General features: G+C 43.4%; 2 protein-coding genes and 1 long non-coding RNA gene across 4 annotated transcripts; 2 read left to right on the top strand and 1 right to left on the bottom strand.

Annotated features, from left to right (window-relative positions):
• Positions 1 to 1,374: 1,374 nt before the first annotated feature.
• Positions 1,375 to 9,938, top strand: LOC143003384 (netrin-G2-like). The gene is made up of 13 exons (XM_076154002.1): positions 1,375 to 1,596; positions 2,323 to 2,581; positions 3,649 to 3,794; positions 3,933 to 4,171; positions 4,308 to 4,480; positions 5,247 to 6,124; positions 6,797 to 7,073; positions 7,202 to 7,240; positions 8,066 to 8,140; positions 8,536 to 8,703; positions 8,789 to 8,932; positions 9,386 to 9,475; positions 9,577 to 9,938. The coding sequence occupies exons 1-13, from the start codon at positions 1,375 to 1,377 to the stop codon at positions 9,717 to 9,719; spliced, it is 2,853 nt and encodes a 950-aa protein (XP_076010117.1). The 3' UTR covers positions 9,720 to 9,938.
• Positions 9,939 to 14,139: 4,201 nt separating this feature from the next.
• LOC143003508 (uncharacterized) lies at positions 14,140 to 16,406 on the bottom strand. Its single transcript, XR_012963877.1, has 4 exons — positions 16,299 to 16,406; positions 14,911 to 15,195; positions 14,480 to 14,611; positions 14,140 to 14,245 (listed from the first exon to the last, which is right to left on the bottom strand). It is a non-coding gene; the product is annotated as an uncharacterized LOC143003508 (long non-coding RNA).
• Positions 16,407 to 16,943: 537 nt separating this feature from the next.
• endog (endonuclease G) lies at positions 16,944 to 21,000 on the top strand. 2 transcript variants are annotated; one of them, XR_012963881.1, is made up of 7 exons: positions 16,944 to 17,205; positions 18,116 to 18,309; positions 18,390 to 18,531; positions 18,729 to 18,838; positions 18,999 to 19,080; positions 19,342 to 19,699; positions 20,841 to 21,000. XR_012963881.1 is itself a non-coding variant. In XM_076154299.1 (6 exons), the coding sequence occupies exons 1-6, from the start codon at positions 17,023 to 17,025 to the stop codon at positions 19,537 to 19,539; spliced, it is 909 nt and encodes a 302-aa protein (XP_076010414.1). In that variant the 5' UTR covers positions 16,944 to 17,022; the 3' UTR covers positions 19,540 to 20,036. The 2 variants fall into 2 exon arrangements, 1 of the variants encoding a protein (XP_076010414.1); XM_076154299.1 differs by lacking the exon at positions 20,841 to 21,000 and having other exon boundaries at positions 19,342 to 20,036.
• Positions 21,001 to 22,103: the final 1,103 nt, after the last annotated feature.

Raw genomic sequence — 22,103 nt, 5'->3', positions numbered from 1 at the left:
AGCGCGAAAGAGAGAGAGAGAGAGAGAGAGAGAGAGAGAGAGAGAGAGAGAGAGAGAGAGAGAGAGAGAGAGAGAAAGACACACACATAGAGAGTCATAGCGAGAGAGACACAGAGTGAGAGAGGGAACGAGGGAGAGAGAGAGACATAGACAGAGACACAGAGAGCAAGAAAGAGAGAGAACGAGAGAGAGAGAGAGAGAGAGAGAGAGGGGGGGGGGTCGGTTGGGGGTGAACTCAATCAGTGTTGTCGTATCTTTACAGTAAAGGAACCTCGACAGGAGAGAGGAAGATAAAGGAGAGAGACAATTAGGAGGAATAGTAATGAACCAAAGGTGAGGAACAAGAGAAGAGGAGGATGAGAAAGAAGAAAGCAAGGAAAGATGACAAAAGCTGAGGAGAAGGAAAAGACATAAGAGGAAAATAAGGAGGAAAGAAAGAGGAGTACGACAAGAGAAGAAGAGAAGAAGAGCAGCAGCACTGTGACATCTGGTTAATCAGCTTATCAGGACTCAGGCTGAAGAGGAGGTAAGTAAGAAAGGAAGAGAGGGTGAGGGGGGAGACAGAGACAAAAAGGGACACTGAGAAAGACACACACAGAGAGACGGCTGGTGTGTATTACCTGTAATATAAACATACTGTATATTTTTCATGTATATTTAATTGTTTTTTTAAACTCTATTATTTAGTTTGTTTTCATATTGTTTTTTCATTTTGTTGTTGTGCACTGTACATAGATGTTTGCAACACTGTTAGTTTACACGGCCAGAGACAGCCAGGGATTGAGAGAGACAGACAGAGAGACGGATAGAGGGCAGAAGAAAGAGAAAGAGAGACAGGCAGAGTGAGGGAGGGAGAGAGAGAGGCAGAGACAGACAGACAGGTGGAAGCTCTCTGTGCCTCTGTTCAATCATCTTTATTGTTTCCGTGTCGGTCTGAGACACAAACAATCAAACAAAGGACAGAAGTTTCATTTTCATATCTTTGTTATTTCTCTTGAGGAAACTTCAACCGTTTCTCCTCTTTGAAGCAGTTTCACCTGCTCAGAGCAAGTGAAACTGTTCAAACCTGTTTAATTCAGTTTCATGTTTCTGTTTGATCACCTGGAAAATGGGAAATATTCTGCATTTTGAAATTCTTCTTCTTTTTAAACCAGGCTGTGGGTCGAGACAACCATAGTGATTGACAGCCATGACACATGGGAATAACAGTGGGTGGAGCATCTTCAAGACACTCTAATGACTGACATGAAACTGACAGCCACTAAGTGTCAATCAGGTGGTAACTAAGGCAACCAGATAGACCTAATGAAGGACGTTTAGGTCGGAGGAGTTAAACTCCACCCCCCGACTTCCTGAGGAACTTCCTGTCTGAACATGTCTTGGCCCCTCCCACTGTTCCTCCTCCCAGTGCTTGGCCACTGTCAGCTGATTGGTCAGTTTGACACATGCCGCCGGCTGCTCGCCTCAGAGGCGGGACCAGGATGGGAGGTATCGGCCTGCCAGCCCCCCTCCACCAACATGAAGGAGTTCATGCAGATCAGAGTGGAGCCGCTGGGGATCACCTGTGGAAACCCACCTGAGAGATTCTGCACACTGGTGACGCACACACACAAACACACACTCACTTAACTGTCTAATTGATCCTGTGGGAAATTCAAGTTGTGCGTGTAAATTATTGATAAATGTAACTGGTCCAGATGCTTAAGCTAAATATCAATAATTAATAATTCCAGCAGTTCATTACAGAGTGACCATATTATTAGAACACTTCCTGTTTGAATCCATTCCTGTAAAAGCTGAACAGTGTTTCAGTATGTATCCCCCCATAATTGATGAACACAGAGTAATAAGTTTCTGATCTTTTTAAATTTGGAACAGTAGTTTCAATTAAACAATTCAATCAAATACAGATACATTAATACAGATGCATTAAACTAATATATATATATCTGTCTCTTTCACTCTCTGTGTCTCTCTTAAATGTAAGGAGGAAAAGAATCACTCCTTTGACACCATAGTGGGATTGAGAACAAATTTAAGTGCTCTGCCAGCATCACACTTTCAATGTCACACGCACATTACAAGACCATTGAGTGATTTGGGGATTGCTATTGCAGGGTTTGTGTATATATTGAGGTCCTCAAAGCCAAAGATGCGCTTTGTTGGATGATGATTTGTTATTGGGTCTCACTTTTAGGAGCTATTTATTTGAGATTTTATTTTGAGATAAAAGATTGAATCATGTGCTTACTTTGTTTTGTTCTTAAAATGGTAAATTAAAGTTCAAAATTCTCTCTCTCATTCTCTCTCTCTGTCCATCAGGAGAACCCGTACCTCTGCAGCGATGAGTGTGATGCGTCCAGTCCGGATCTGTCTCACCCTCCCCAGCTGATGGGCGACAGGGAGAGGGGCGGGCTCATCACCTACTGGCAGACGGTCACATGGTCTCGGTATCCTGAGCCCTTGTTGGCCAACATAACACTGTCATGGAACAAGAGTCTGGAACTGGTCGATGACATCACTGTGACTTTCGAATATGGTCGGCCAACCAGCATGGTGCTGGAGAAGTCCATGGACAAAGGTGACTTGCTGGTGTGGGTGGTGTGGAAACACAGATCCATATCCATAAACTTGTGGGGTTTTCTTTTAAAACAATAAGTTTTCCTCCCAATCACATGTTTTCCTCACAACTCCTTTTATACCTCAGTTTAGGTTTACATCAGCTAGTGTGTCTTCCTTAATAATGTATTTTTACGTTTTGACATGGATAGTGGTACTCTGGGTCCCACCTCATGAAAATTCATGAATATTCTTGAATGAATATGAATATAAATATGAATCAAGAGTATTGATGTTTTGTTGATTACACCCTTAGACTGTTTTCACACATAAAGTTCACGCAAGAGTTATTTTGGTTAGGTGGGTTTCACATTACATTAAAGGAAGCGCAACAAGTTTTGGTCCTCATTAATTTTTACTCCCTCGAGCTCACAGCGTTGATGTTATTTGGTCCATAACACACAGCAAGAAGGCAAAGGAGAGTTCTGTTGCTTTTCATTTGTTCCAGCGGTAGTCAATGAGGTAATAAGTCAAAATTACCCAGCTGACCGCTATATTTTGCCTTTGTAACATCACCATAGTAACATGGCTACTAGGAAGCAGACTGAAACTACCAGACCAGGGTTAATGCTTGGTTTCCACTAAAATGGATCTGGTTCCATTCCATTCATGAACCTCATTTTGACCTGTTTGGAGCAGTGGATTGGAATCTGAAAATTCAGTTCCCAGCGACAACCCGAAAATAGTAGATAGATCCTACAGTGGATACAATAATGATGTCATGAGTGCAAAGGCAAACATCAATTGAAATGCCTTTCCTTTGCCGTTTACCAGCGGCAACTCAAATTGCAGTAGGGACATCGTCATGTTATTTGCTTAACTCCCAGTTAGTGGAAACAAAGATTGATATAGGGGTGAAGGTGAGCGGCTTGGGTGGAAAAGAGTTGTTAAAACTTGTCCAAAAGAACTAATATATAGAAAAAGTTTGGTTGTTGTGTACCCATCATGGTAAGTGTCCAACTCATGCACAACTGTGTGCGGAGGTCTAAATTTACTTCCTGTAACTTTTCTCACCTGCTGCTGTTTCAGGTGTGACTTGGCAGCCATACCAGTACTATGCTGATGACTGCATGGAAGCATTTGGTATGCCAGCTAAACGAGTTGGAGACCTGGCACCAAGCAACCTCACCCGGGTCATCTGCACAGAACAGTACTCACGCTGGGTAGGAGCCAAGGTTGGTACTGGACCTGTGACTGGTTACAATGGAAAAAAAGAAGAAGACAGAGTTACAACACTGGACACTAATGCAAACATATCCATGTGTTAAAATGATCGATAAAATCAGTAAAATGTTTGTTTTATTGATTGTCAGGAGGAGAAAGTTGTGGTGTTTGAGGCACGTGCTCGGTTTGGGGTGTTTGCTGGTCCAAAACTGATCAACATGGATGCCCTGTACACCCGGATGGAGACCATGAAGGGCCTCAGAGACTTCTTTACCTTCACCGACCTCCGTCTGCGTCTCCTCCGGCCGGCCCTGGGAGGGACGTATGTCCAGAGAGACAACCTGCTCAAATACTTCTACGCTATCTCCAACATTGACGTCCCCGCCAGGTAACCGAAGGCGTCTGGGATCAGGAGGAGGTCTACGTTCAGAAGGAATTGATCTTCCTTGTGGATTTGTTGTGCTGGTTCTCTGTGCTTTTGTTTATTGTGTGTTTGTACTTTATCTGAGTACTCTGTGTTGCAGGTGTAAGTGTAACCTTCATGCAGCTCAGTGTGTGCTGCGTGATGCCACTCTGCAGTGTGAATGCGACCACAATACAGACGGTCAGGACTGTGAACGCTGCAGCCGCAGGTTCAAATCCCTCAGTTGGAGACCTGGATCCTTCCTGCCCCTGCCCAAGGGCACTGCGAACATCTGTATGCACACACACACTCTCACACTCACAAACACATGTGCAGAACACACACACACTAACATTCTTCTCTTTCTCTTAGGTGAAGCACGAGGAACTGCCACCAGTAAGTTCAGTTGGTCTGTCTGTCCATCAGTCAGCTTGTCTATCTGTCTGTCTAAACGTCATGTCTTCATTGTTCCTGTATCTGTTCTTTGGCCCCTTCACACAGAGGCATTATCAGATTTGTTCTGATTTGATCTGTTTAGTGAGGCAGTGTTCCCTTGTGGGAAGTTCAGTAATCTACACGTTTGTTACATCAAAGAGGATCAACAAATCACAGAACAAGATGGAGACACACGGCTCATTTGTAATGTAAACCAAAGTCAGATTCTTCCACACAAATGTTGGTCCATCTGTATGTGTGTTGATCCTTTCTTTGATACGATCAGATGGTTGTGGCTCTGTAGTGTTTCAATAAACCCTCAAACGGAAGCAGATCAGTTTAATTCTCAAGATTTTCGAAAAGAAAAGAAGCATGAGATCTGGGTTTGTGGTTCTCTGCTGGTATGAGGATCTGGGTTTGGGATTCCCTGCTGGTATGAGGATATGGGTTTGGGTTCTTCCTGACAGTGGTTGGTGGTTGTGTATGTAGTGACTTGTACTGGCAAAACTATATATGCTTTTTAACTGGCAGTACTAGAGAACTACAGAACTGGAGACCAGACCCAACTCACCACTGTTAGGACCCCTCCCCCCCTTTGACTTCAACATGTCTGCTTGTGATCCAGTGCCTCCACCCTCTGACCCCATGATGTCACCAGACAGCATAGACTCCAGCCCCTCTGCATCTGTCAGCCAGGAGAACACGACATCCACCAGCAGTGACATCACACCTGTAGCTCCTGAGGAAGCCAATGCCAGAACTACAGCAGACGGTGCAGCTCCGCCCACTCAGTCAGACCCAATAAATAAGGATACTGAGGCTATACCCACTGACAACATGGGGGCTCCACCCACAGCAGAAGATGGCCTGACAGCTGATTTATCTCCTCCTGATGAAGCTCTGCCTTTTAGACCCCCTCCTGATGGAGCTCTACCTGATGAAGCTCTTCCTGGTGGAGCTTCTCCTTATGCACCTCGCAATGTAGCTCCTTCTGAAGGAGCTCCTCCTGATGAAGCACCCACTGTTAGTGCTCCACCAAATGAAGCTCCTCTTGATGAAGCTCCCACTGTTGGAGCTCCTACAGATGGAGCTTCTCCTGATGAAAGTGTGCTTAATGGAGCTGCTTTTGATGAGACTCCCACTGTTAGAGCTTCTCCAGATGAAGCTCCTCCTGATGAAGCTCCCACTGTTGGAGCTCCTCCAGATGGAGTTTCTCCTGATGAAAGTGTGCTTAATGGAGCTCCTTTTGATGAGATTCCCACTGTTACAGCTTCTCCAGATGAAGCTCCTCCTGATGAAGCTCCCACTGTTGGAGCTCCTCCAGATGGAGCTTCTCCTGATGAAAGTGTGCTCAATGGAGCTCCTTTCGATGAGACTCCCACTGTTACAGCTTCTCCAGATGAAGCTCCTCCTGATGAAGCTCCCACTGTTGAAGCTCCTCCAGATGGAGCTCCTCCTGATGAAAGTGTGCCTAATGGAGCTCCTTTTGATGAGGCTACCACTGTTAGAGCTCCTCGTGATTATTCTCCTCCTGCTGAAACCCCTCCTACTGGAACTCCGACTGATGAAGCTTTTCCTGTTAAAACTCCTACTGATGGAGCTCTTCTTGATGGACCTGCTCCTGATAAAACTCCTCCTGATAATGCTTTTCGCGATGGAGCTCTTTCTAATGAAGCTTTTTCTGGTTTATCTCCTGAAACCTCTCCTCCAGATTTAGATCTCCCTGCTTTACCTCCACCTACTCCAGGAGGAGATCTTTCTGATTCACGCCCTGATGTTACTTCTCCTGATGGCGCTGCTCTTGATGTCCTTCCTTCTACAGATGCTACAGATTCTCCACCCTCATACACTCTCACTCCTCCTACTCTACTCTTGGCTACTGATGCTCCTACTGACTCTCCCCCTCCAACTACCACAATCCCTCTTTCAGCTCCTCCTCCAGGTAGCTTGATGCCTCTGTCTGAAGTTGAAGGAGGTTATGTTGCATCAAACTCAGGTTCTGAGCCCTTAGATTCACCAGAGCCCTTTGAAAATGTTGCTCCTGTTGACTTCACCTTCCCAAAAGCTGGAGTAGAAACTCGAGCAGAATACGATACAGACTCTGGACCAGTGCCTATCGGTGAGGCTGATGAAGATCCTCCTGTTAAATCCGCTGAATCTGTTAATTCTCCTCAGCCAGATTCAATCAATCCAAAACAGATCTCAATACTACCAGACACTCAGGTAATCGAAAGAGACAGGCTGGATTCTGGACTGGATTCTCCTGCACCAGATCAATCAAGTCCTGGACTGGATGCAGATTCTTCTCTAGCTGTAGATAATCCAGGAGTCGATTCTTTACCTTCGCAAATTGAAACTGAAGACCAATCCACATCTGCTGGAGGCCCAGCAGGGGGGTCAGAGTCCAGCACAGAGAAGAAAGTTGAAGCTGAGCAGAAGGAGGGAAAAGAAAGCAAAGGTACAATAACAAAGCAGTAGTAAAACGCAGAGAGTAATAGTGAAGAGTAGTGAGCTGTGATCAGTGTCGTTGCTATTAAAACCAACCATGTTTGACCTCTGACTACACAGACACCATGATAGAAACTAAAGAAGAAGAGGATAAAAGTTATGAGAAAAAAGGTAAAAGAAATTGAGGGAGTACTTTCACATAGTCATCAGTACTAAAGTAAGTAAGTAGTAAGTAAGTAAAGTAATAAGAGCTTTAACAGTAGAGTAACAACAGCATTTACTGTGGAAACAATAGTAATGACTGTAGTGACAATAGCTATGACTGCAGTAACAATTGTAATGACTGAAGTAACAATAGTTATGACTGTAGTAACAGTGGCTATCACTGTAGTAAAAGTGTAATGACTGTAGTAACTGTAGCTATGGCTGTAGTATTCATAGTATTGCCTTTAGTAACAGAAGTTATGTCTTTAGTGACAGTAGTAATGACTGTAGTACATAGTAGCTATGGTTGTAGTAACACAGTATCAGATGTTGCTACCATCTGTCCAATGGTTGTGAATGATGCCGCTGCTGAAACTCTATAAAAGACGCTTGTGCTAGCATGCTAGATATGCCTATAGCCAAGAAATCTCCTACTCTAGTGTGTTGCTCCCAGAATGCACCTGCCCTCCTGCCATGTTGTGGCCATCTCAAAGTATAGGATTCAGTGGACAGTCACAGTTTAATCCACTTACACGTGTAAAGTGGCGAGCTTGTGTGTGTGTGTCAGGGTTTAGGGTATTCTGGGTAATTTGCAGTGTGGCTAGCATTCTGGCATTGGTCTGTATGTCAGTGTTATCCACAAACTTTGGCAGTGTGATCATTCCCATACATATGAATGTGTCCACTGAGAGCACACTGATCTGACAACCGTAAAGATAGGATGGTGCTACCCTTGATTTCAGCTGTTGTTAGGCTGTTTCCATGGTTACACATTCTTATTTGTGTCCTAAGCAATCCAGAAGATTCTTATTCCAGGAGGTTCAAAGGTCAGCCAGTTGTCCAAAATCGCCTTTGTCAGCTTCCAGGGTAAGACCAAGCCCACCCAAACAACAAGCCACTCCCTCTCTCTGCAAATAGCTAACTCCTCCCCTGTACAATTACTGACCTTCCCCTGTAAAAAGGACAACACCCCCTCTACCTTAGTCTCTCCTAAAGACAGAGAGATGTCTCATTGTTTTTGTGTCCATGTTGTCTTTGGTCTCTGTAAGTCTCTCATCCTCTAGAGCGCTGATATAAGAATGTGGGAGGAGCCATTAATCCCAACAATATCTTAAAGTCAGCATGTTAGCATTCTGTCACTTTGCTGATTTTAGCATCTAACAGTATGATGTGTTAGCATGCTTACTGTTTGGCATGTTAGTTATAGTTTTAGGCTGTTTATGTATTTTATTTACTCACGTTTGGTTCTTGTCTCTTTGCAGACTGTGAGTGTAACGGTCACTCTAATCGCTGTAGTTACATCGACTTCGTTAACATGGTGACGTGTGTGAGCTGCAAACACAACACACGAGGACAGAACTGTCAGTTCTGTCGCCTCAGTTACTATAGAAATGTTTCACTTGGTCTGGATGACGAGAACATTTGCATTGGTCAGTATACACACACAAACACACTTAATACAATCATAGACAGACACACACAGGAAGAACACTAACAGCAGTCATGTGACCACAGAGTGTGGGTGTGACCCTCAGCGCAGTGCGTCTCCTCGCTGCAGTGACTCGGGCTTCTGTCAGTGTAAAGAAGGAGCCACAGGGAGGCGCTGTGACTCCTGTCAACCTGGATACACCTGGAGGGGCGGAGCAGCACGCTGCACAGGTGGGAGGAGCCTGATTTCCCCTGAGCTGTGGCTGTATCCCAATGTGCCGACTAGCTGCCTCCTCAGTGAACCCTGACCTTTAGAGTTGAGGTTCAGTGGGCGTGTCTGAAGCTTCTGATGTCCAGCAGTGGTTTCTTCTTGTATGATAGATAATTAACAAAAAAGTGTACTAAATTGATATTATCTGTGACATTCCTTCACTATTCTATGAGTTTAACAATAATATTAAATCAAACTGGACAATAAATTGGTGATGCACATTCTCCAGATGCATTGTGGGGATTTGGGGATACAGTTTTAGTGTGGTGGTGAGCGGACTGGACTCTGATTCGCTCACTCAACCTGCACACTGAAGTCAGCACATTAGGATACAACTGTGTGTGTGCAGCCAAAGACCAAAGACCGGCCCCTGACCCTTTGACCCTGATTGATCTCCTCTGCCTCTTCCTCAGAGAACCTGTGTGATGATGAGCTTTTGATTTGCCAGAATGGAGGAACTTGTGTGGATTTCACACGCTGCATCTGTCCAAACAGCTATAAAGGTAAATAATGAATACTTATAATAAACTACGAAACATCACACAGCCAAGCCAAGGTCAGAGGTCAGAGGTCATGAGGTTTTTGTTTGTTGTTTTACTTACAGGCTCCCTCTGTGAGCAGAGCGTCTGCCTGAAGAAACATGGCTGCCTCGAAAGTGCTCAGGACTTTAGCTCCACCCCTTCCCGCTGGTTGGCCCTTCACCTTCCCTTGCTGACGATGACCTTACTGACCCTCCTTTCTGTCTGATGCTCTGCCCACTTCAACATGACATGAACATTATTTCGTTTACAGCATTATGTGCCAAAGGTCAGGACAGGCTGTATCACTGGGGGGAACTCTTAGGAATGTGCTCTGTGCTGCCTATAGAGATATTAGGCAGCACAGAGCACATTCCTAAGAGTTCCTGAGAGTTTAACCAGCTGAATGTCTCCTCCTGCTCATTTGTGTAATTAGTGTATTATTTCTTACTCTCGACTATAAATCAAGTCTCTTTGTTGTGGGGCGTTTGTGCTGTTGCAGTGTGGTGGTTCGTCCACATGATGTCAGTAAATTTGCTAATAAGAAACTTTTTCCCGTTGCTCATGTTTTCTGGATCAAATAAATGTTTTCGTGGTGAAAATCTGCTGTGTTGTTTTGTTTTTCATTAGCAGGAAGGTGGGCGCTGTGAACGGGCTGACTGTGAAATCACCACTGCGGCTTTGTAGCATTCACGGACTCGAGCCGCTCCGTTTGTCTTTTGTGGTTCACAGTGAACAAACATAAGAAACACCCGAGGAAACAGGAAACCACTGACAATAATCAAATGATCAAATGAACAATAATCAAAATGATATTAACACTATCACACAAGCATTATTATGATAAGCACAGCATTGAAAGTATAATCTCTTGAGAGGTAGCTGAGGTTTTAGCAGTGTTCATTGTGTTTTATAGACAACATTGCCAGGGATAAGTCATTATTCTAACTGAATGCACACAAGCAAAAAAAACACACAGCGGGTAAGCCACAGACGGGGATGTCAGTCACAGGCATGTGTGTGGCAGACGTTTGTACTTGTGGTGTATACCTCTCTCATTCCTTGGTTCAATACTCATAACTCAAGTTTTAGTTAAGATATCCTCCTCTAAAATGCACAGGCTTTATCTGCAGTCATTTACACTGTGTTGGAATATAACAAATAATGTCAAACACATATAAGTAAATGCAGTACCTGAGGTTAATATAGTTACAAGTAACCAAATGGCTGGCTCTGGGAAAGTCTGGAGATGGAGTAATACATACAAGCATTTACAGCTTCATTCTCCAGGAGGGCTAGATAACACATATCTGCCAATAGGTGAAGAGGTTACTGTATCACTTTATCAAAGCTTCAAACATCTGTGGTCAGGAAGAAGGAAGAGAGGGGGTTCGCATGGACGGGCAGTCAGGGGGAGCTTCTTCAGATCAAAGGGCTAATTACACTATTCTGTTGTTCTTTAATTTACACAAAGAGTATTCTACTTTCCCCCACAGACAACTGTTCATCCCTCAGATTTGAATCTTAGCGCTGCCCCTCTTGAAGCTGGCTTACCAATAGATAACAGTTAAACTACATTGTCATCAGTGAATTAGAATATTATGTAAATGCCCTGTATATGCGGGATAAATAGGGAAGCACGGAAATATTTGATTGTCCTTCTTTGGTGCATGCCAGAGGTGGAACCAGCGCTGTCCGAAGTCTTATTCCAGTAAAGCTCTTCTGAAGATTCCAGTTCATCTTTGCCTCATCTTTTCCTCTTGATTCACCACAAACGAACACGCAGAAGAATATCAGAACGATTCTTCAATAACTGCTTTAGTGCATTTTTACCCTCATAATGTCATTTAAATACATCTATACTGGGGCTGTGTTGTGTTCCTCAAAGCTGTGCCTTGTGGCCGGTGGCTGTGTAAACATTGTATCCAGTTACTGGCGTAATGCCAAGTCTGCATTCTCTCCCAGTATTGGCATGTAACTTTGTAGTTTGACTTTAAATCTCTGTATTCTTATAATGAGCTGACCTTGGTTCGGTTCCTCCTGTCTAAACACCAGCTGTGTCTGGGTTTCGATGCCCCCACACTGTATTTGCAACAGTGTGTAGTGCACAACAGGCCTTTCTTCTGTGTCCAGAGTATTTCATATCTGCCAAGCAAAAGCCTCATATTGCGTGATCAGCAATGTAGGTTAAATACACCCTGCCTGCGCTTGTTGGGCAGAGAGGGCTTCCTGAAACAAGTTGTGTGTGTGTGAGAGAGAGAGAGAGAGAGAGAGAGAGAGAGAGAGAGAGAGAGAGAGAGAGAGAGAGAGAGAGAGAGAGAGAGATTAATTGCAAACTCCATCATTACACTGACATGAGACGATGAGTCCACCAGTGTGACTGCTGCGTGATTTATGTTCAGTTACTGTGACTTAGTAACCTGATGCTGCACTACACCACTAATGTAACTAACTAAACAGAAGGCGTAAAGGAAAGAACAATGTTGCGCAAACACATCAAATCATGACAGCAACCAGAAGACACACACACACACACGTGCAACAAAACACTGCTGCATTCTATCAAACTAAGTGCACACAAAACTGTGCAAACAGGTCAACCATCAATACACATGATGAGAACATATTCCAACAAACACTGTGCTTACAAAGGTGTTTGGCAAGAGCTGCGCAAATCTACTGAAATGTTAAATGTTAAAGATGAATATATCTATAAATGTAGATGCAGCTGACCCAGAAATGTGCAAGCTGAGTCCTCAGATCAATGCACTGGCTGCCTGTGTGTCAGAGGACTTTAAAACATCACAACTTATTTATTAAGCACTAAATGGTCAAGTGGCGTTGAGCTTATCACAATTATGTCCTTATAGTTCACTCATTAGTTGTTAGGGTGAAGAGTCACTCAAGTCCTCACTCCCACCTCACACATGGTGAGTTTAGTTTAGTTGTGGTTTAGGAGTGAAAAAACAAACTTCTTTAAAAAAGTGGCTAAAAAAATCAAGTGTCACACTGTGACTGGCTGCTGCAGTGATAAATGGTCAAAGGAGAGGAAGTTTCCAATGTGTGTGAACATTACAACACAGCGAAGAAAGTAAGGAATCACAGACAATTGTACTATAAACTGCAAACCTTGGTGTGAAACACGCAGCGACAGGAGGAGGAGGGAAGTAGGATGGGAAGCCCCACGTACAACATTACCCTGACCAACTGATGAATCACTCGAGTCCTCCCACACAGCGACATCACCCAGGTTACGACAGAAACAGGTTTTGTGGTATACAGTTATACATTTCAGACACTTTGTTAGAAGAAGAAGGTTTCTGTGGTGGCAGGAAACCAAAGGTTTCAGCTGACTGAACTGAAGATGCACGGTGGAACATTTGTAGTTTTCATTGCATTTCATAACAAAGTTTGACTGTTTGAAGAGATGTACATATGTTGGTGTTTGGGTCAATGTGTTGATTTTTAAGCAGTTCTGAAGTGTTTGTGGTGGAGTTAAGTGCATTTGGTAAGTGTGATTAACTGCGGTGCCAAGTTGTGGGGTGGAGCAGAGGATCAGAATGAAGACCGATGACTAACAGACTTAACCCTTTATTTTGTTGGACTTAGCACTTCCTTTCTCTCTGTGCATTTGTGTCTCTTCTACGTGTGTACTTGTGGTGTGTCCCTCTCTCATTCCTTTGTTCATTACTCATTATTCAGTTAATCACATAAGATAGGGAAATTGCTCTAAATGAATCACATTTTAGAAACCTTTGAATACCCTTCAATATTGTTAAGATATCCTCCTATATAATGCACAGGCTTTATCTGCAGTCATTTTACACTGCTTTAGTGCATTTTTACCCTCATAATGTCATTTAAATACATCTATACTGCGATGTTACAGGGCTGTGTTGTGTTCCTCAAAGCTGTGCCTTGTGGCAGGTGGCTGTGTAAACATTGTATCCAGTTACTGGCGTAATGCCAACTCTGGATTCTCTCCCAGTATTGGCATGTAACTTTGTAGTTTGCTTTGAATCTCTGTATTCTTATAATGAGCTGACGTTGGTTCGGTTCCTCCTGTCTAAACACCAGCTGTGTCTGGGTTCTGATGCCCCCACACTGTATTTGCAACAGTTTGTAGTGCACAACAGGCCTTTCTTCTGTGTCCAGAGTATTTAATATATGCCAAGCAAAAGCCTCATATGGCGTGATCAGCAATGTAGGTTAAATACACCCTGTCTGCGCTTGTTGGGCAGAGAGGGCTTCCTGAACACATCTAGTGTGCATGTGACCACTCTCTTCCTCTCTACGGACCCAATAGATTTACGGAGGCTCAGGTTACACTGAGCCTCTGGGATAAGGGCGGCGGAAACTACGTGAGATTGCTGTTTAATGACTGCAGCTCAGCTTTGGACAGCACAGTCACCTCACACCTTGTCCTCATCTGGGGCTTGTAAGGCTGAAAAAACTCACACCCAAATATGGACAGAGATAGTTAACTTTGTTTTATCTGACTGATTAATAAGAATGTCACTGTGATTTAGTGATGCTACTTCAGCTATACAGAGAGGCATGGCACAATTGAAGTTAGATGAAGGGTGAGAAGTTTCCTACCATGAGCTGATAGTTGAAGAAGAAAAAGAACAACCCATTTCTGCTCAACGGAGATATCACAGCATATTTATTAGCTTTACTGTTTTCATTGACAACTTGTGGATCATCTTGGTTAAATCCCACAGTCACTCTTGTTAGTGCAAGAGCAACCAACTCCTGAAAAGAAGCAGAAAGGACCAATCAGTGCTGCTTCAGACGTACAAAATGGTCAAGTTTGTCAACTGATTCTGATAAAGGTAATAAAACAAGTGTTATACTGATATAATAACAATCACAATTATTGTATATATATAGTATATAAATGTGTAAAGAGTGACCAGGTTTTTCTTGTGGGTGTGAGAAGCTTGTAGTGGCACATAAAGAAAAGATACTCGATTTCATAATACTGACCTCCAGTTTTCCTGTAGTTATTCATCATCGATCTATAACAGATCAACACGATTGCACTCAGGAGCAGGAGACAGGGGACTGGAATCAGGTATCTCATTGGAGATCCAGATGTTGGGTGAACATTATCAAGTTCTATGAAGCAGGACATCAAAAAAGCAACAGGCTGATTTATTAGCTGTGTGTGAGATGGACAGTAGACACACATTGCAGGTATGAAACCTTACCACAAAGGCCAGTATTGGTTTACAAGATAAACTCCGGTATAGCAGATGTAAAAGAAATAAAGACTGTGCTGAACCTGAAGGACTTTGATCTCTTCTCAGTATGATCAGTTCAGATCAGTACACAAACGTTTTAAGAGAATTTTGAACGTGCTGCTTTGACAGTTTGCACAAACATTCTGAGAATGACTTTTAAGTTCAAGTACTCACGGGAAACGGTAACATTGAAGAAGCGAGTTGTGCTGGCTCCATTCTTAATCTGAATAGAGTAAATTCCACTGTCGTTGAGTTGAAGGGTCGATATGTGGCATGATCCAGTTGTCTCCTCGAAGCGGGCTCTTCCTTGGTATTCATCTCCGATCTTCACATCTCCTAACACCCTGGAGCAAACAAGGCGGGAGCCATTGTGGTCAAATATGATGTCATCACTAGCTTTAACTTCAACTCCAGGCAGCAGGTTGAGGGTTTCTCCAACCGTCTGAAACAAGGAGAGAACTGCGTGTGTGAGAGAGAGAGAGAGAGAGAGAGAGAGAGAGAGAGAGAGAGAGAGAGAGAGAGAGAGAGAGAGAGAGAGATTAATATTACATTCTTGCAAATTCCATAATTACACTGATAGTGGAGACGATGAGGATCTGGCAACACTGATGGAATGAAAATTATACAGAAAAGTTGATGTCATGGAAATGTATTAATCTGATGGTGAATAAAGAATTGGAGTCGATCTTTGTCTTTCTTGTTGTCTCTAAGAATTTCTAAGAAGGAAACAAAGTTTGCAGGGTCTAACCACCAGGCAGCGAAAATCGCTGGCCCTACTTGACCTTCCATCACTCAAACTCCGAAGTCGGAGTCTTGGAGTCACAGTGGGACAGTTGCGCAGGTGAGGGAGGGGCGCTTCTATCGCTCACTTGCCCGCGCACTTGTCGGGCAAGAATGCCCATCACTACATCTGACACGCTTCCTCGTTTCATCCCACAACGTGCTAGGCTGGCTCTATGTTGCGTCAGAGTAAGCAAACTGCGCCTTTCTTTCTGTCTTGCATGACCTAGAATGGTTGAAATGTTGGATTTTCATTGAGGGAAGTTATTATTTTATTTGGGCTGTTCTGTTTTTCTGTGAAAAAAAGGTTTCCATTGAAAATTAACTTGAAAGGTTACAGATAGAGAGAGGCATAATAATAATTTTTCTTTCATTACAGAATATTTATTTAGATAACAATAAGAAATGAATGCCACTGATGTATCTCTTATTTGAAAATCTATTTCTCATGTGTTTATAACATTAAACTGTGCTTGTTCCAGACTTAATGTTTAAGCTAAACTTAAGTATGTTTCCATATCGAAAAAGTCAATCATTATATATCTGGAGAGAAGAGAAAACATACACAATTGGAGTCCATTTTTAAAAACATGTGGAGTCTGGCCCGCGACTTAGTCCCAGTTTTTTATTTTGGCCCACTGAGTATTAGAGTTTGACACCCCTGCCCTAAAGGTTCAGTCAGTTATCGGACACACGCGCGCCCGCTTTAAGCATCTCTAAGATCGATCACGGATCATTTTGCAATGTAAACTGCAAAAGTTCAAAAGGTGTACGATACTCACATAAAAGAACTTCCATCAAGTTCGCAAATAAGAGGTGAAAACCGGGATGCGGACGCCTTTGGTTTGGTGAGTAAGCAGGAGGTGAAAGAATGCCGGGAGCACAGTTAGATGTTTAGAACAGCGCGACTCAGTTTGACTCCTCCCCCCCCCCTCCCCCCCCCCCCTCCCCATTCATAAGAAATGAATGCCACTGATGTATCTCTTATTTGAAAATCTATTTCTCATGTGTTTATAACATTAAACTGTGCTTGTTCCAGACTTAATGTTTAAGCTAAACTTAAGTATGTTTCCACATCGAAAAAGTCAATCATTATATATCTGGAGAGAAGAGAAAACATACACAATTGGAGTCCATTTTTAAAAACATGTGGAGTCTGGCCCGCGACTTAGTCCCAGTTTTTTATTTTGGCCCACTGAGTATTAGAGTTTGACACCCCTGCCCTAAAGGTTCAGTCAGTTATAGGACACACACGCGTGTAAACTGCAAAAGTTCAAAAGGTGTACGATACTCACATGAAAGAACTTCCATCCTTCGCCTTTGCTTTGGTGAGTGAGCAGGAGGTGAAAGCAGCGGAGAAAGTATCTCTTGCGGGAATGCCGGGAGCTGTTTCGGAAACAGCGCGTCTCAGTTTGACTCCTCCCCCCCCCCCCTCCCTCCCTCTCCCGGAAGCGTGTTGGGTTATCACAGGGCTTCTTGCGACCTCGACACAGGCCTGTTAGCGCCATGATACCACGACTGCTGTTAAGCGGAGCCTCGGTGCTGCTTGGAGTCACGCTCGGGGCGACTCTGCCCGGACTGCGACGCGGAGCCCCCGAAGAGGAGGAGGCGGAAGAGCAGGAGAGGCGGGGACTACTGGACCTCGTCCCGATTGTCCCGGTAACGAGTGTCCAGGCCTCCGAGCTGACGGTGAGAGGGGCGAGCTGAAGAGACAAGAAGGTCGCGTCCCTATGTACTGATTCGCCGACTTCCATTAATCGTTCTTTACGCTTCGCTTACCTCCCTCCTAAATGTAGTTCCGTGTTTTTGATAAACTGAAGTGAACTTGGTGAGATCGAGTAACTCCAGAGCTGTAGCTATTACCCACAATGCACTGCAGCTGTGTGAACATGGGAAGTGGCAGTAATGTCAGCAAAACAATACTCATACAAGTGTAAGTACGCACACACAAGCTTTTATAGCTCTATGTAAGCCTATTACATGTATCAACGCATTTGCTGTGGCTGTGTTGATGAAACATTTGAATAGCTATGTATTGTTTTCATTTAGCTGTGGAGTGTGAAGAGGACACAGAGCTCCTCATACACTCACATACCTGTACATACAGCAAAGCTACCAAACTGGCCTGGGAGTGAGTTTTCATGGACACTGCCTCCACTGTATTGCATCTACTACTAGTGTTACGATGCCCATGTGGTGAAATCAGATTAATAATGAGAGAAAATCACCTGATTTGTGCCACATCTTTGCATTTATGCTGTAAACTCACCTTAATGTGAGAAATACTTTGTTTCCTTTCAATAATGAAGCGGACAGAAAGGTGGATAGAGGTCATTCAGGACTCAAACACACTTAAAAACAAATGTTCACTCGAGAAAACACTGGTTATGGTTTCCTCCACTGTCTTCTGTCTGTTGGTTTAACACCATCTGTTGATTAGATGAGACCAAATGTCGTCAGAATGAATGGATCCTGTGCCACAGCACTGGTGTCAGAGCATCCTATGTGAGAGAACCTAGTGATCATTGTTATGCTACAAAAGCTTCAGGATAAACTTGCTCAGTATTACATTTGTGGCTTATCACCTCGTTGTGTCCAGGTGAGTCCAGGCGGATCTGTAGCTGTGATGAAGTACGGCTTCCCCTCACTGGCCAACATCAAGAGCAGGGAGTCGTACGTCACTTCCTATGACCCCCGCACCCGCACAGCATCCTGGGTAATAGAGAGGCTGAGCCCCGCCTCCCTCAGCGGCCTGTCAAACAGGAAGAACTGTGAGTTCAAAGAGGATGACAGGTAGGACAGACTGATGCCTCAAACTGTCTCATTGTAACAGAAGCAGGTTGATAACATTGTTGATTTTCATTGGCTGAAAGCGTTCATGTATTCCACCGAGCAACCAACGCCGACTACAAGGGGAGTGGCTTCGACAGGGGCCACCTGGCTGCAGCAGCCAACCATAAGTGGAATCAGAAAGCCATGGACGACACCTTCTACCTGAGCAACGTGGCCCCACAGGTACACAAAGACATCAAGAAGTCACCACTCATCAATAGCAGTCAGCTAATGCTACATACACAAATGTACACACCATAGAGTGAAAGATGGAGAAAAATATGCCAAAAGATATATATTAAACATTTGTTTCTATTAAGTTGCTCTCTCTGTTTCTATTACAATGATGCACGCGTGTGTGTCTACGTCTCCACACACAGGACCCTCACCTCAACCGGATTAGCTGGAACAATCTGGAGAAACTGTGTCGCTCTCTCACCAATGCGTACGCCAGTGTTTACGTGTGCACAGGGCCGCTCTTCCTGCCCAGGTATTGAAGCTCCTCCCACTGCTTCCTCTGCATTTCCTGTCTCTGATATTATTATTATTTGTGTTAATTGAACTTAACAATACATCTTTGTTTCCCAGTCACTAACATAGAATGACGATATCAATTAAATTGAATGTGTGTGTTTGTTGTGTGTTTGCAGACAGGAAGCTGATGGGAAACTTTATGTTCACTATCAAGTATTAGGTCAAAACCATGTCGCCGTGCCAACACACTTCTTCAAGGTCAGTAGCCCTCTGTCTGCTTGTGACTTACAAACTAACCAAAGAAGCATCAGCACGTCTAGAAGTTTCTGTAGTAACCAACAGGCAGTAACCACTAGGTAGTTACTAACTAGCAGGTATTAAGTAGTGAGTAGTATCCAGCAGGTGATAGCTGTAAGTGAATGAGAGACAGATTTGTCTCTGTGCTGTTCGGGCCAATGAGAGGTGAGCATTCAGATCTACAGTGTGATGTCATCTAAACATCTGATCTCTGTGGTCCAGGTTTTAATTCTGGAGCAAGCGGACGGCAGAGGGGTGGAGCTGAGATCATACGTCTTACCAAACCAACCCATCAATGAAAAGGTTCCCCTGGAACACTTCCTAGTCCCCATAGAAACCATTGAAAGAGCTTCGGGGCTGATGTTTGTCCCCAACATCATGAAGAGGACAAGCACCCTGCAGGCCATCACCGCTAAATGAACCTCATAACCCAGAAACCAATACCAACGACATGGACCACATGACTCAGTGCTGCTGCTATCAGATGAGATTTAGACTGAAGAAATATTTGGATTTTAAATGTGGCTGCCATGTGACATAAATGTGAAGCATGTTTGAATTAAACAGGACTTCAGGACAGGTAATCTTGGACTTTGTCAAACATTTGTTGTTGTTTCATGAAGATCTATGTGTGTGTTGGAAGGGTGGGTTATGCATAAACTGGAATTACAGGACTCCCAGGGGATAAGAGAGAATTTTGGAGCCATGGAAACGGCAGCGCCATTTTCGTATTTATGTAGGTGGGGCAATGTTAGTTGGACGTGTGTTGGACTATGTGAATAAATAGGCAAAAAGTTGTGTAACCAGGTGAGAAGCTTACCTGTCATGTTGATTCCATCAGCTGCTACACTGATGACCCTGATGCTCCACCAGATGCTTTCTGGAGATGGATAAAGTGTATATATTTATTATTATTATATTATTATATGTACCTCTCAATGTAGCCAGACGAGTCAAGTCAGTTCGATAAACTCCAAGCAGCCTAAAGGACGTCCTGTAATTTTCTCCTTAACTCTGACAAAACTGAGGTTATTGTGCTCAGACACACATTATCTGATGGGATAGCCATAATGGAGGACATTGCCTCCTCTAAAGATCTCTGCCCGTCACGTGCTGCTCATCTACTGCATTTCAAACAGCTGTGATCAAACCTTTCATTCAAAAACAACACTGGATCCAGCCGTCCTGAACAACTGCAGGCCTCTCAAACCTTCCTCTCCGAAATCCCCCAGCGTTTAGTAGCCAACTGGTTGACAAACTATCTTGGCTCTAATCATTTATTTTAGCCTCATCAGTCTGAAACCTCCATTACTGAAGTGGCAGATGATCTCCTCCTCACTGCTGACTGCTTACTCTGCGTCTGTTCTAATATTTCACTCAACCGCTTAGAGAACTACATTGGCATTTATAACCTGCTTTTTCCTGGTTTCGATCTTACTGTTCCATTTTGTCTCGTTAAATGATAATAACTGTCTACCAGGTAAAGTTTGGCGTTATATACTGGGTCCAATACTCTTTTCCGTGCTTCCATGCTTCCACATGGAAATCTGTTTCACAGTTTTGGTGTAGAATTCCACTTGTGTGCTGACGACACTCATCTCTATAACCCCAGAAGAACATTCAGGGCTCTCCAACGTGGAGTGCCTTCTAAATCATGAAATACCAATGAAATGTACTTGTATAGCCCAATATGACATAACATTTCTATGGTCTTTTCACAGCAGCAGACGGATCCCGACCAGCCCAGAACTCTGTAGGAAGACAAGGAACAAGTCCCACAAACCTTCACGTACATATCAGGATAAACTTACCAGAACTTTTCCCATTTTCAGATACAGAAATCAGTGGGAACTCTTGGTTTAGAATAAAAACCAGGCTGTTTCTGCAGTGATTTCATAACAATCACACATTTTCATTTTAATTCAACTTTGTTTACACGTTTTTCAGTTTGTTTTAAAAGTAAAACAGCACAAATATCTAATATTGAAGTAGCTCAAGTGTAGCTAGCTTATTATTAACAGTAGCTCGGCTGCATTTTAACTACTTTAAATCACGTAGCTTGTACAGCTATTTAGCAAGAATGTAGCTTCAACACTGCAGAACACTAACAGTCCATTAGCACCACCTACCGGCTGAAAGACTTACAGCTTTTGAAAACAAATTAAATAAAAGTGTTGCTGATATTTTATCCACAAATGTGCACGAATGGGCTCAGTGATCTGTAAGCTTTGATTTGGCCTGTAGGTGGCGCTACATTAAAACCCATTCGCTGCAATGACACCAGTCAATAACAAAGATCTAAAGGGTCCCCTTCACCATGAAGACTTCATTGGTCCAACAGAATCCTGTTTGCTGCTCTGCAGTTTGATGTTTGTGATTTTAAAATCAAAATGATACTCTGATATCACCAAGGTGTTTCCTCTTCTGTAATCACCATGGCAACATGATTTATAGTGTAATACTTAATTAATAATTCATTAAATAGAGCTCTTTGTAAATACAAGCTCATTAAATTACAGACGAGCATGAAGAGTCCCATAGATATATAGGGTCCAGCAGAGTCCTACAGGATCCATCAGAGTCTATGATAGTCCAACGGGCGCCATCAGAGTCCATCTTAGTTCAACAGGGTCGATCAGAGTCCATCAGAGTCCTACAGGGTGCATCAGAGTGAATCACAGTCCAACAGGGTCCATCATAGTCCTACATGGTGCATCAGAGTCCAGCAAGGTTCCCCATGGTCCAACAGGGTCTATTAGAGTCCATCAGAGTCCTTTCAGGGTCCATAAGAATCTATCATAGTCCTACAGGTTCCATCAAAGTCCTACAGGGTCAATCCAAGTCCATTATAGTCCTACAGGGTCCAGCAGAGTACAGTAAAGTCCAATAGATGAATGTGTACTATGTTTTTTGTTCATGACGAAATCACAGCCTACAGTTTTTATTGTTAGAATAAAATCTGATCTTTACAATAAAAATCAGTA

This window comes from Genypterus blacodes, unplaced genomic scaffold (assembly GCF_046128005.1).
Source record: "Genypterus blacodes isolate CSIRO-AG114 ecotype Tasmania unplaced genomic scaffold, CSIRO-AGI_Gbla_v1 ptg000061l_1, whole genome shotgun sequence".
NCBI classification, from domain to species: Eukaryota; Metazoa; Chordata; class Actinopteri; order Ophidiiformes; family Ophidiidae; genus Genypterus; species Genypterus blacodes.
This window is presented reverse-complemented; position numbering and strand designations above follow the sequence as displayed.